Here is a 15,571-nt window from a genome sequence, read left to right as displayed (position 1 = left end):
GATTTTTAAGTTTTTCAAAGGATGATATGTACTGAGGATCGCGAGTGTTTATTTTAATATCTTTTTTTAAATATTTTGTTAAACCATGTGCTACTTTAGCGTAATCTCTTACAAACTTTCTATAATAACCTGTTATACCTAGGAATGATTTAATTTGCTTTGATGTATGTAGTAGGCAACTTTAGTTTTTGTATGTTTCCGATTTTGCTTAAATTTGGTTGTATCACTTCTGTTGTTAAAGTGTGGCCTAGAAATTTAGTTGTTTTCGCGAAAAATTTGCATTTATCTACCTGCATCTTTAAATTATGTTTTCTTAATGCTGAAAATATTTTGTTGATATTTTGGGTATGTTCTTCAATACTTGAAATAAAAATTAAGATGTCGTCTAAATAAACTACACATATCTTGTTGATATATTCCCTAAGAACTGAATTCATTAAACGTTAGAAAGTTGCTGGTGCATTCTTTAGTCCGAAAGGCATTCTCATAAATTCAAAGTGTCCTTGGGGAGTAGAGAAAGCTGTTTTTGGTCTATCTTCTTCTTTTATTAATACTTGATGAAAGCCTTTTGCAAGATCTAATGTTGTAAAATTGTTTGAGTTTGAGATTGTTGAGTATTGTTTCTATATGGGGTATTGGAAATTTGTCATCTATAGTGACTTCGTTTAGCTTCCTGTAGTCAATAACTATTCTCCATTTTTTTTCCATTGAATTGTCTTGCTTTTTCGGTACAATCCAAAGAGGCGAGTTGTACGGGGAATTACTTTCTTTAATTATACCTTGGCGCAACATCTCGTTCATCTGTCTACTAATTTCTTCTTCATGAATTTGGGGATATCTATAAATTTTATTATAAGTTGGTCTACTTGTTTTTGTAACAACTTCATGCTGAATTTCATGAGTATGAGAAAGGTTTTTACCTTCTTGGAAAAATAAATCGCTATTTGCTTTTAGAATGTATTCTAATTTTTGTTTTTCTTCTTCATTCATGTCACTATTTGATAAAATATTTAGCAAATTCTCTTTACATTCTGTAACTATATTAATATCTTCGCAATTGTAAGGGCATGAATTTATAAATTTTTTTTGCTGCCGTTTATCTCTACATACTCCTTTTCTAAATTAATTATTGCTTTAATAGGTTTTAAAATATTCTGTCCTATTATAGCATCAAAGTTATTATTTTTTATGTGTTGTTATGTTAGTTTCCAATGTATATAACTTTTTTCATTGGATTCGTTTGGGGTTGGGGTGACTAACTCTTTATTTAGGGAAAAATTTTCCTTAATGGTGCTAAAGTGTATTGGTTTATCAAGCTCAATGCATTCATAATCTTTTAACACATTATATTTCAATAATGATGTTGTAGACACTGTGTCAATAAGACATTTAATTTTTGAATTTTTTATGGTCACTTCTATTATCGGTAACGATTGTTTTGGGCTGGCAACCGAAAATTTGCTTGTTTTTGAACGTGATCTATTCTATTTCCAAGGGGGTGGTGGGGGGTGTTGGGGGTCTGTGTTGGTGGTTTTTGTCTCCTTTGGACTGAATTATATCTTCTAGATTGTTGAGAATTATTTTGCCTATTTTGTCCAAAGCTAAATTGTTGATAATTGTCATTTTGGTTAGAATTGTTACGAAATTCTCTCTGCTGATTGTCCAAATTGAAAATTATGGGAATTTTGCATATACTGTTTATTATTGAAATTGCCAAAATTGTGAGCCACAGAATTTCTATTTGAAAAATTTCTATAATTATTTCTTTGATAATTGTTTTGTCTTTTGTCAAATTGTATTAGCAAACCTGTCTCTTGAAGAACGCTAAAAGCCTCTCTAATGGTGCTTATATTTCTACTAATCACTCCACTGCTTAAGTTGGTGTGTATCCCATTTAAAAATGTTTTTAGAATTAAACTTTCGTTGTTAATTGGAGAAAATTCTATAGGCTTTATCCTATCGAATTCATGTTTTAAATTTAGTTTATCTAAAATATCTTTTAAATTTTGAAAATATTGACTTACGTTATAGTTTCGTAGTACAATCGCCTGATTGTAAAGGGTGTGGTACGACTCCTTTACTTCAAAACTCTTTATGAGTTCTTCTCTCATTTGCTGCCATGTTGGTGTAGGTCCCAAAGGCCGGATGACACTTGCTGCTTCTCCTTTAATTTTTGTTTTGACGTGTCGCTGCGTTGCAAATTTCAACATTGATGGGTTGGGGTTGAATAAGGGAAGGATCATGTCAACTTCCCTGATGAACGATGATAAATCTCTGCCGTCAAAGTGCATGATTCTTGAAGCTTCCTTCAAAATTTGCGATCCTGTCATCTGAAGTGGTTGCTGCTCGCCCGAATTCATTGCTGATGTATCCTCTTTTAATATAACTGCACTTGTTGTTGTTGTTCTGTACGGTGCACTTCGCTCTCTCTGCGTCTTCTGTGTGTGTGGCATTAATCTCACTTTTCCTGGTAATACTGATGGGCGGAATGAAGCTATTCTTCGCCTTCACAAATTGTAGTCCTCGGAGTCACTCTCCGACGTTCAAGATATTTAGTGTAGAAACTTAAGTTTCTTAAACTTGGCTATCTGCACCGACCGACTTATATATTTATATATATATAAGAGATCTTTAAAATGGGAGCTAATCTTAGGATTTGCCTCCCGTTGCTAAAGTTTACGAAACTTAAAAAACTTCAGTTTTTAGTATCGCTCAACTCTGCAGTTTGTTTTTACCGACTGCGCCAGTTTTGGTAATGTTGATGGGCGGAGGAATAAAAATGCCGACAATGTTACTTCTGTGACATGGGGAATGTTGGGCCACGTTTTGATTTCGATTAAAAAGTCACATAAAAGTTATTTTTTGTGAAAATTCCAAAGCATGGATTTGTAGTGCGAGTCGTAACCTTCCGTTTGATAACATTGGTTTGATAAAATTCTACAAAAATTTAAAAGTTATAGCCATTGGCGCAAAAAACCTGATTTTGCGATTTGGGGAATGTCGAGTCTGTAAATCGATTGAAACATGATTGTTACCGATGAAAAACATTTATTTATCAATGGAAATGAAAGAGAAATTCATAGATAAAAAGAAAAATAGGAATTGGCGAAAAAAAACTATTCCGACTCGCAGTGGATGCAGGTGTAAGTGTTCGGGTTCGGTCCGGCACATTTCAAGTGAACCCCTCGATCACAAACGATGCAATGGGCCGTGTTTTGACGATTCTCGTGCTTCGGCATCTTTTTCTTACAAATCGTGCAAAAATCGAAGTCCTCTTCGATGTCGGTTTCGGTCGGAGACGGGTTTCTCTTCCGTGGCGTCTTCGATTTGCCACGGCCTTTTTGCTTCTTGGCTGCTGGTTCATCGGCTTCCTTCGTCAATTTTTGCCGCTTTTTTCGGCCTTGTCACGCAGATCTGCGACAGCCTCAGGCGATGTCAAAATCGTTGACTCCATTGTCTTGCGGCCACGTTTTGATTTCAGCGCAGGTGTGCCCAATTTCAACGGGCCAACCGATTTCAATGCATCACGGAGCTGTGGAGCCGAAACAAGAGACAACAACGATGATGCAGCACCACTTGTTGAAGCTGGGGCACTTGTCGATGCCTCCGACGTTGACACCTCCTCATTCGCAGCAGTCACAATGGCATCACCAGAGGCAAGAACTCGACGTTGATTGTCGGCGTCTTTCTCTTCGTCACCGAACAAATTTTCGCTGCTCAGTTCCGAAGCGACAAAGTCAACTTCAGTGAAAATTTTGCGGGTTGAACGGGTAGATGCCAGTTGTTCGGAAGCCGGATTTGATGGTTTTCGGCATTAACATAACATCGAGGCACTGATCGACAAGGAGCGGCACATGATGCAGATCGAAAGTGACACCAATGTTGGACTTTTTCCATGCATCATGCTTCACGGTCATCATGCCTTTAAATGGTGCAAATACCGCAACATCTAGCGGCTGCATTTTGTGCGTGAATTTCGGCGGAAAAGACAGCAACGTGATGCCATGATCCAACGCCAAATCTATCGCCTCGATCGATAAATGCGAACCGCGGTTGTCCAGCAGCAACATGGTTGGCAAATCGGCATTAGCACCGGTGTGCTTGATGAAATGACGCATGAATTGAGGGAATACGTCAGAGTTCATGTAACCAGAACCGTTCGCAACACCAACAGCGCCATGACTCGCATGAGTCATAAAAATCTCTTTCATGTTGACTCGGGGAAAGAGGAAGAATGGCGGTATAGACTGGCCACTAGCGCTTACGGCCAAAGCCAAAGACACATTGGTGCCTTTTTCGGCAGATGTTGATAAGCCGACCTGCTTTTGTCCTTTGCCCGCGATGGTTTTGACAGGTCTGGTTGGCACGGTCGGGCACCCGGTTTCATCCATGTTCCATATTCTGTGAGGTTCAAACGGCGTCTTACCGAGAACGGATGAAAGGTTGGCAAAGAATGCATCGACATTCTCTTTGTTGAATCGCTTCGCACGGCTCTGGCTTACTTGCTCTGGTGTTCGCAGTGACAAATTTTTGTGGCGTTTCATGAACGCCAACTGCCAATCCTTACTCGCCTGTTGATTGTCGTTCCATGGATCCAGATACGACGCGCCAACTTTCCGAGCAAATTCATACGCGAGCTTACGAAGCTCCATCAAACTAATTTCATAGTTGACGTCGCTGGCCTGGAGAATGTAGCTTATCAGCGCCTTCTCTTGTTCGATGTTGAAGATCTGAAATAAAAAAAAAATTATTTATTATTCGATGAAAGAAAAACAAAGAAACCAGCAGAACTCACTGTTTTTGTGCCCATCGTCGTGCTTTCAGCCAGCAAATTCTTCATTACATCGGCATTGGCAGTAGTAACGTCGATGCTCGCACCATCAAATGCTGCAATATAACGCATCAGGTTGGTTCTCGGAATTTTGTGTGCCGTCGCAAATTGTCGAACGCTGTTGTGATGTATTTTCACCGACTTGATCGCGTCCAAAATGTTGTCGAAATCAACAATTTTCTCTTGTTTGGGATAGTACCGCGGCATAATGACTAAAAAAAATTTTTCGGAGCACGAAACTATCAGGAAATGTTGAAAAACTATTGTGTTGTTGAAATTCTGCACGAAAAATCACTTATACACGTCAAATATATGTATGAAGTTAGCATGTCAAATGTAAAAAACTATGTGGCCATATTTGCAAAATGGCGGTGGATAATGAACACAATGTAAATTCGTGCAAAATTTCTTTTGTGTGTCGAAGGCTAAAGGCTCAACTAATATTATAAACATATTTACCTGGATGAATTTATTGGAAAATGTGAAAAAAATCAACTGTACACAGAGTTGAAAAAACTTTCGGAGTGTCGAATTTTTTTTGTTGTCGCAGAGAGGTTATAACACGTGTTCACAGCTCGAGTGCTTTATAGAAACTGAGCTTATTATGAGACGAGCCGATGACAGTTGGTTGCAGCTGTCAACCAATACTAGGGAAAAAAATATCGCGCTGGCCCGAGATTCCCTACCTGCCCAACATTCCCCACCTTCCCCTTAATTCTCTACTTGTTATCTTATTTTTTTGTAATGTTTACCTGTTTTTCTTTAATCTTTTATTTTGTCCAATTTACGACATTTTGTTGTGTTGTGTCTGGTTGGGATGATAGTGTGCACATAACTCACATGTGCCATTCCATTCAGAAATTCAAATCATGATTTTATCACTTATCAATATATTACATGTGCGCGCATTGATCTGCATGTTCATACATTCATATATAGTATGTATACTTATATGTACATATATTCGTATACACTTCCGAACAAATAATGCACAAACATACAAACATACATATGCGTACACATATAAATATGTCACCAACAAAAAATTGATACATTGTTGTACAAAAACAACAATCGTCTCAAATACCATAAGCATGGCAAGTCAATATGGCAGACAAATTGGCGAAGCCCAAATGTAGTAAATATGACAACAAAAACGAATTTATTCATAAACGCAGGCGCAAATTCCATAAGGGACCTCGCTTAATTCATAAAAACAGACGCCGTAACATCTCCCCGAGCATGCCTTTGCCAACAAGTGTCTTTCCGCGACGATGGCAAAAGCTAAAAATCATAAATTGAAAATCTTTCTGGTGTTTGCTCTAAGAGAAAAGTGGCAACATAGCTGTTGTCGATTTACAATATTTGTCAATTCTACAATATTCTTCTTTGACGAAATGAAGTTCATTTGGCACATCTTCACTTTGTAATAGTCGAAATAAATATATTTTATTTGATATATTAATTTATTTAAAAATAAAAAATAAAATTAAAATTATTTTTATTTAATTTTTCCCGATTTTGTAAAAAAATTAAAGTTTTTACCATTCTTCTGAAAAAAAATGGTTCATATGATACAAGGAATCACGCATATGTGACTCAGAGAATGCTTCTTTACATTCTTTGTGTGACTATGTATATTTTTTGCTTCAAAGCATTTCTCTTTATTCATTCTCGTATGAATTCAGTCGCTTTACATATATTTCTGGCATTGCAAATGCTCAATTCTGCTAAATAGAAGCCAGAATGGTGAAATTCCGTGTCGCAATCTCATAAGCTCTGTTAGCTGTCCAATCGCACATCATACAGAATTGAATTTGCACCTTCTCTATGTTTTATGTTCTCTGGTTGAACCACAGCTAGTTTAGTGTATTTTTAAGATACTATTGTTCAGTTACATTTCATAACTCAATAAAGAAAATCTTAACTTACATATTGACGCAGATTTTTGCAAGCCTCGTAAAAATATTCTTACATTCCTTGACAAATGCAGTCAATCCCGGTTCTTTGCCATAATCAAAGATACAGATTTTTGTGGTTTGTTAAAAATAAAAATATAATATGGCAGATAAGCGAGTGCGGATACTTAAGCAAGTGGTACTTGAAACAATAATTTCTATGTACTTCAAAAAACAAACCATGAGATGCAGCAAGAGATAGGCAGTTAAGAGGGATGATTTTTATTTAAGCGGAGTACTACTTAACCGGGAATTACTGTACACATAAATCAGAGGAATATTGAATATTTTCTTTGATACACTTCTTGACTTGAAAATCGGCAAATAAACTATGCCGTCAATTTTATTCTAACATATTTGAATACTTATATTTGCGGCGCTGTAACTTTTTCCTTCTAATAAAAATATCAGAAATTATTCAATTTATGATTTTTAGCTTTTGCCATCGTCGCAAAAAGACGCTTGTTGGCAAAAGCAAGATCGGGGAGATGTAATGGTGTTTGTTTTTATGAATGAAGCGAGTTTGCCTGTTGAAAGTGCGCTTGCGTTCATATTTATGTATGTACATATGAGCAGCGCACAGGGCTAGCTTGGGCTACTGTGGGGGTCAGTAGGTGGCGGATAGTTGAACGGCCTTCAGATATGAAGGTTAGCTGCGAATAATCAATAATCAGTCCCCGACCTAAGCAGCAGAGATGGAGGGTATAGCTTAAAAGGCTATATCTACCCGACGAAGTCTCTGTAATGGGGCGAACCGACACCGCCCAAAACTACGTGTCAAACAAAGAGCAATCCCGGGAGCGGCGGACTCAGATTGAACGGCTCATTGGGCAGCGTGTGTCTCCAGATCAGGAGCGCTGAACTTACCAACTGCAAACTGAAATTGGAAAAATTCTTCAAAAACGGATACCAGATTCTAAGCCCAGTAAGACTCGGGTAAAAATCTACTGTAAACGGTTCTCGAAAATTATACATTGGAGCTGACAGACGTAGCATTCGGCGATTTTAGTAAGCGGAGTGAAATCTTGCTGAAATGGCTTGCCGGCTAATGTTACGAATGCCTTCCATCCCGACTAAAACCCCGGCACGGCCTCAAGGTACGTTCGATGCTTGTCGTCATTGAGTTGGCGCTGCAATTTCGGTTGAGCGTTGCTCCCGATTAACGCTGATCTGCACTGAACTTAGGTGCCCATAAGGGCCTACGTCAACCCTTGCGTAACCCCCCTGCACTGCAAGGATAACCACGGGATCATCGCAGCGATTGCACATAGCGAGCCGAGATAGCGGCCTTGAGGGGGGACCCAATTAAATGAACACCACAAACCATAATAATGAAACCGAATTTGAAGATGTAAACGAGCACACGGCCTTTCGGCGAAGCTCAAATGTTATGCGAACACCGCCGCTGCATACCAACCACGAAAGCAGCACAGCAGCAGGTGTTGAACAAGCCAAGCAGCAAAAAGTAACTCCTATGACGAGGAAAGAAATTACTTGAGGAAATATGCCAGCCTTTTATCAACTCAGGGAACAGATTGGCAACCTGGTTGCAATGCATGAAGATGGAAAGAAACGATCTATCCACCAAGCTATGAGGGACACCATAGGACGGATAACCTCATTGTAAAATCTAGCTGCCTCTGAGCGTGCTACTAAACCAAACCCCTGTGAAAGGAGAGAAAAAACGTCCCAAACTTCGCAGTGGTTTGTGATTGCAATGCAGGCGAAGAGGAAGCTCGAAAACGAGAAAGAGACGTCAAAGAGTAAGAGACGATACACCTGTGATGAAATGCAACAAACGCAAATACCTGAAAGTGTGGCCCCTCCCCCGGAAAAACAGGCAACTGAATGGAAACTGGTGAAAAACAGACGTAATAAACTGGAACTGAAAAAACAGAACCAAAGATCTCAAAACGGAAGCTGAAGCGCACGGAAGCTCTGGCGACATGTCTTACGCAGATATGCTAAAGAAAATGAAATCAGACCCCAGACTTCAAGACCTTGGTGATAGCTTTAGCAAAGCAAGAAAAACTTAAGGACGAAACGCAAATTGCCAAATTAGTGTCCCTTTGGCAATATCAAAAAAACTCCTTGACGCAAATAAAATAAAAATAGGTTGGGTTAATTGTAGGGTTCGGGAAATTACATGACCTGTCCAATGTTTTAAATGCTTTGAGTTCGGTCATATATCGAGCGACTGCAAAAGCAGCAAATCTGGTGAGAAGGGGCATGCCGAAAAAGGATGCAGTAAGGATCCACTACTTCTCTTATGCCCACAAGGGACGAATAAGCACCCGACTGGTAGCTTTAGCTGCCCAGCTTATAAAAAGGCCGCTGGATGAGGTGTCTCCAGTTAAACCTCAACCACTGTTCGGCAGCCCAAGCACTGCTGACAAAAACTGCCTCGGACCTTAACACAGACGTACTATTACATAGTGAACCGTATAAGACCCCAAAAAATTACAAAAACTGGATTAAAGACAAACAATGTTCCTTTCGAAAATACTCAAACCATTAAAGAAAAAGGCTACGTGTAGACAAAGATAAAGGGCATACATTTCTACAGTTGCTACGCCGCTCCTAGTCTATCCCTGACAGAATTTCAGGATATGCTCTTTAGGCTCACGTCGCGCGCAAGAGGAAAGACACCGCTAGTCATTGCTGGCGACTTTAATGCATGGGCGGTTGAATGGGGGAGTATGATCACAAACGCGCCAACATTTATGAAAGGAAGAGCGTCATCGTATATTGATCGTACCTTTGTAAGCTCGTCGATAGCAACGCAAACCGCATGGAGAGTTTCAGACATCTATACACATAGTGACCATTGAGCCATAACCTTTGATATCATTATACAGAATAAGCAAAACTCTGGTATTTTCGCACCTAAAAACATAATAAGACGCTGGAAAACAAAAGCCTGTGATACAGAAATGCTGGAATTCGCCATTAGCCAAGTAAAAGAGGATCTACTAGGGAACGCTCGGAACCAGACAAAGCACATCACAAAATCATTTGTAATGGTAGCCGATGCCACGATGCCACGAAGAAAAGACGGAAGAAACAGAGCCCCGCTATACTGGTGGTCTGAAGAAATCGCGCAACTGAGAGCTGAATGTCTCAAGTTTCGACGTAGACAGCATCGTGCTACAGGACAGGTGACTATGCGGAACTTCTTATAAACTTTCGGAAAAAAAGGAAAGAACTGCATAAGGCCATAGCCAACACCAAAGAAATGCCTTTAACCAACTTACCTCAGAAGTAGATTACGACCCTTGGGGAAAAGCCTACCGAATTGTAATGCAGAAAATAGGTAGATCAAAACCACCACCTACATCTCCCGCAATTTTATGTAAGATAGTCCATAGTTTATTCCCAAGATGCGAACCTATGCAAGTGCCAATTTTCCAAATTCATCTGGAAGAAATCGCTGAAGTGTCCCACGAAGAAATACAACATGCGGTGAAAAGAATCAAGATTGGCAAATCACCCGGCCTGGGCGGAATACTCAACTTCGTAACTAAGCGTATCATCCTAAGAAAGCCAACATTATTCCAAAACGCATACACAAGCTGCTTGAAGGAAGGGATCTTTCCCAAATGTTGGAAGCGTCAACGCCTTGTTCTTCTCCCCTCTGAATGCGATTGATGCGGTTACCAAAATTGCGGGAAAAGCACTGGAAGGGAGTAGATGGCGTTGGGGTGACAAACAGTATTGTGTTGTCATTACCCTGGATATCAAAAACGCTTTCAACTCAGCGAACTGGGCTCTAATAATGACAGAGTTAAAGGTCCCGAACTACCTTACCCGAATTGTGGCAAGCTACTTTGAAAACAGAGTATTATTGTACGAGACAGAATGTGGACCTGAAACATATAAAGTAACAGGCGGCGTTCCGCAAGGGTCAGTCCGCGGCCCTGTACTCTGGAACGTGATGTACAATGGAATTCTGAGAGTCGCGATGCCAGAGGCGGTAAAAATAGTAGGATACGCTGACGACATTGCGGTCGTAGTAGTAGCGCGAATCCTAGACGAGGCGAGAAACAAGTGGCTCGAGACAGCTGGATTACAGCTAGCTGAACACAAAACTGAGGTCGTTTCAATGAGCAGTCGAAAAACAGTGGAATCAATTAAGATATGTTTTGATGGGCATACCATGAAGTCAAGCCCACATCTCAAATATCTTGGAATAATCCTAGATCATAGACTTCCGTTCAAGCAGCACCTAATTGCCACACACATCAAAGCGGCGATATCTGTGTCGGCAATAGCAAGAATAATGCCCAATATGCGAGGCCCCAGACGACTAGTCAGAAAGCTGCTGACAAATGTCAGTAGCTCCATCATTCTCTACGCTGCGCCAATTTGGATATCTGCTACTAGACATAGTTCGTATATGACAGGAGTTGCTTCACAGACTGGCGTCATTGAGAACTTGCTGGGCATTCAGAACAGTATCGGATGATGCAATCCATGTTATATCGGGAAGACTCCCCACAGAAATAGCAGCAGAGCGTTGCTCATCAGTCCGAGATATGAGGGCTAACATATCACCTAACCAATATAGACAAGAACTGATAAAAATCGACGAGAAATGCCTCCGGAAATAGCAGGAGAAATCGAATAACTCAACGAAGGGAAGGTGGACCCACTCTCTGATACCCAATATTAGAGAATGGGTTACGCGGGATCATGGGGAGGTGAACTACTACCTTATGCAGTTTCTGTCTGACCACGGCTGCTTCAGAAGCTATTTGCATAAATTCAGGCATGTGGAATCTCCTCTCTACATGCACTGCGAAAATTATATTGACACAGCAGACCGCGTACTGGTGGATTGTGTCCGCTTCCAAAAGGAAAGGCAAATACTTTCCGATAAACTAGGAAAGTCCCTACCCATACGTTCATGAGACGTAGTAAACTTTATGCTAACTGCCCATCTAGCATCGGATATTGTATGTGGGATAATAGCGTATATTATGCAAAGAGTACGAGAAGACGAAATCGCTGTAAGACCGAGGGTGCAGTCCCGAGATGCCGCAAACCTATGATACCATAAGAAGATAAATATAAAGGAGCTGTTATATACATATGATATGATAAGTGACAATATGATTTAAATTCGCAAAAGCGAACATAAACACATATGGTCATGATACATGTGAATATAAGTTTTGAATGATAAAATATACGATTTATGTATGTACATTTATCACTATTGTAATATATTTAATTTTTTTAATATATTATGATAGTTTGTTGTATACATACATACATACATGTAATGAAGTATACTCATAAGCGTGAATATATCAAATACAAGAAATGCAACTGTATTCATAAATATGCACAAAAAGAATTCATACGAATACACATGTTTGCATATAAACGTATAAAAATATAAGCAAAAGAGCTAACATACGTCTGTTAGAGCAATATATCTAGAACATTTTTTGGCTGAGTCAACTCATTCAAAGTTATTCGTAGTTAAAGTCCAACAAAAAATTATAAAAAATGACTTCCACAATTTTTCATCTTATATTACAAATTGATGGCTAATAAACATAACAAATCATATTTTTCGTAAAACTTATCGAGTGTTTAGCGCTGTAACCATAGAATTTTCACAAAATATCGATAATCGTGTAATAAAATTAATTTTTTAAGCACTTAATTTAAACAAAAACTTTGAACTCTTTTCTGTGTGAGTGATGACTTAGAAACATTAATCGTTGCCTGAAGAAATAATGTGTCCTATTTGCTCCTGACTCTCAAGAAATGTAAATTAATAATAGCCATTTTTCAGTAATTTTTCGATTGCAACATAACTTTTTATTTCATATCTCTTACATATTGATTATTTCAAAATTGAACTAAAGTCCTTTTCTTACAATCGGGAAATTTTTGTCCGTGATTTTTAACAACTTGCAATAAATATTGCAATTGTTCTACATTTTTAGTAAGACATTTGTTGTACTCCTCTATTAAACCAACACCTCTTTCTGCTACATCATTGACCACACTGAGGCGCTTAGATTCTCTTGATAGCTTTCATCCTGTGACCAAGATTTCACATTTTTGTCAATGAAGTCAGTAGGTAAATCGAATGTTTGAACTATAGTCATTGACTTTTTTGAAATAAAGTCACTCAGATCTGCTGATAAGAATTGGTGTGAATTTCCTGGCTCAATTTCAATTTTTTTTTTTGGATCAGTGTTTATTTCTTTTTTATTCAAAGCTTGAATCATTTTCTGTTTTATGGGTAGAGGCACATTATCAACAAAAATAGAAATAATGGCCAACTGTTCACTCAAATACCACAGGTGATTTTTAATTTTTGAACAAGCTGGTGTTGATACGGAGCTGTTCACAGTTTTATACTCAACTAAGTCTTGCATGAAGGTCAGGTCATTGTATGGTGCCAGAATCGCAGATGGAGCAGTGTACCAAGCTTTTAAATAAATTTTAACGAGAAAAATACAAACTTCACGTAAGCTTGAATAATATTTACTTATATTCCCATATTGGTGTCGCTAAGATAGATAATTACTATACAATAATAATAATACAAAAATAGTAATGAAAATTAACAATTAAGTTCAGCATGACAAGATTGCATGAATTTCGTTTATGAATTAATTAAATAGAAATGAGATAAATCGAAAAAATATGATTTATTATGCTTATTAGCCATCAATTTGTAATATAAGATGAAAAATTGTGGAAATCATTTTTTAAAATTTTTTTTTGATTTTTAACTACGAATACCTTAGAATGAGTTGACTCAGCCAAAAAATGTTCTAGACCTTTTTTGTAGATCGGTAAATTTCCTATAAGAATAAGTGTTGATTATCGCTTACCAATTATTTGTTTGTGTACATTACAAATCCAAACGAAGAAAACAAAATTTCCTGTGTTATTTATATGGGAAATCGAAAATGTCGATGAGGCACCTCTTAATATTAATATTAAGAGCTCAGGTTTTACCAGAACTTGTTTTTAGTAATGTCGGATGAGATTTTCATGGTAACTAAGAAAACAAAAATAAAAACTTTTTTTGGCCCACCTTAATGTACATATATAACAAACTATCATAATATATTAAAAAAATTAAATATATTACAATATTGATAAATGTACATAAATCGTATATTTTATCATTCAAAACTTATATCCACATGTAATGTATGTATTATGACCATATGTGTTAGGGTGGTCCTTATATGTGTCAAAAATTTTTTTTTGGAATTTTTGTCCGGGCACCATCTCAATTGCTTTTCTATGCTAAGAAACACTCTGAGTATTTTTATTTAATTTTTAAAATAATATTTAGAGGTCGCTACCAATGTTTTAATTTTAATTAAAAAATAAAATCACTATATTAATCACTAATTTTTATTTATTGATATAAAACATTTACATGCAAAATTTAAGTAAACAATACAAATAAGAGTATGTTTTAATACTGAAATTGTGTAAAATCAGGATAGAAGTGTTGATTTTTTTGAATCAGGATATTTCTGTCTGTAGTCTTTTATCAACAAAAGCAAATACTGCTTTTGCTCTTCATCGTTTGTTATCAATTTATTATATTCCTCCATTAAGGCAACACCACGCTCAGCAATATCATTCACTACCCGCATAGAATGGACGATTGTTTTTGCAGCCTTAAAATCAGAATCATCTTTCCAAGTTTCAACGTCTTTACTCAAAAACTGTGATGAAATGCCCAGTATATGAAAAAATCGTAAAGAGTTGCTAGTCACAAAATATTCTATGCTTTTTTCACTGATGTGTTTGACATCAATGCTTTTTCTTTTTGGACAATTCGCTACACCTTTGTTTTTTAGTGCATTTACCATCTTTTTCTTATCTTGAGCTGATAGTTCGTCGTCGAAAAATGCAAAAGACACCAACTCTTCTGATAAGTACCATAAATGGCCCAGTATTTTTTTCATAGTAATTTTGAATATTACTGGGTTTATATTTTTAAAGGAGTCAAGGTCTTTTAATAATTGTTAGTCGTTTCTTGGTGCTGAATATCCGATAGCAGCTTGAAACCAGTATTTTACATATATCATGATTGTAAAAATACATATATCTTTGATTGCTTTTTCTTCTTTCTTTGAAAGCTTAAACTGATGTCGAAAAAGGAAAATTTTCAAGCAGTACATGGCTTTAGCCGTCCACCTAGCGCGATGAAGGCCAGCAGGCCTCCTAAATGACACTCCTTTTTCAGGAACTCCTCCCAAGTAAGTGATCGTAAGATTCAGCAAGTCTTTATAGTCATCTGGAGGTTGATATATGTATTTGGAGTTGGTTTTGTGCAAAAGAAATCCTGTCTTCAGCAATATTTTCTATGATCTTGAAGGACGTGGTATCATGAATTACTGTTTTATAATCATTTTGGTAAATTTTTTCCCAATTTTTTTTAAACCTTTTAAACAATAGAATATCAGGCCCACTAGATGGACCTAGAGCTTGATCAAAGGCAGCTTGTAACATAATTTCCCCATGGTGGCGACAGGCCAGCCAAAGCATATCTTTCTTCATTTTCTGTTCCAGAAGAACACAAGCTCCATTTATCAGACCGGTGTTTACAGCTGTAGTGTCAAAACATAAACATTTTATTTTATCGCTTAAACCCATGAAGTTATTGATTCGTAAACAGCTGATGCACAAGCTTTCCCTGTTCCACAATTCAATTTTGGAACCGCTAAAAGCTGATCTACTCCAAGTCCCGACACTAAAATTGGTAGACGATCTACAGTTTCGTGACCAC

The 15,571-nt window shown here is 37.6% G+C and overlaps 1 protein-coding gene across 1 annotated transcript; it reads right to left on the bottom strand.

Moving 5' to 3' along the window:
• Positions 1-3,376: 3,376 nt before the first annotated feature.
• Positions 3,377-4,652, bottom strand: LOC120780752. The gene is made up of 2 exons (XM_040113007.1): positions 4,479-4,652; positions 3,377-3,670 (listed from the first exon to the last, which is right to left on the bottom strand). The coding sequence occupies exons 1-2, from the start codon at positions 4,650-4,652 to the stop codon at positions 3,377-3,379; spliced, it is 468 nt and encodes a 155-aa protein (XP_039968941.1).
• Positions 4,653-15,571: the final 10,919 nt, after the last annotated feature.

This window comes from Bactrocera tryoni, unplaced genomic scaffold, assembly GCF_016617805.1.
Source record: "Bactrocera tryoni isolate S06 unplaced genomic scaffold, CSIRO_BtryS06_freeze2 scaffold_25, whole genome shotgun sequence".
In the NCBI taxonomy this organism is placed as follows: Eukaryota; Metazoa; Arthropoda; class Insecta; order Diptera; family Tephritidae; genus Bactrocera; species Bactrocera tryoni.
Note: the sequence above shows the minus strand (reverse complement) of the source record. Positions and strands in the feature narration are given on the sequence as shown.

Bases quoted from the DNA above. Each gene is read 5' to 3' on its own strand.
- LOC120780752 (XM_040113007.1), bottom strand. From the start codon at position 4,652: ATGGAGCTTCGTAAGCTCGCGTATGAATTTGCTCGGAAAGTTGGCGCG. The intron at 3,671-4,478 runs TTCAACAAAGAG...GCCGACAATCAA, and splicing joins GCCAGAGCCGTGCGAAGCGA to CGTCGAGTTCTTGCCTCTGG.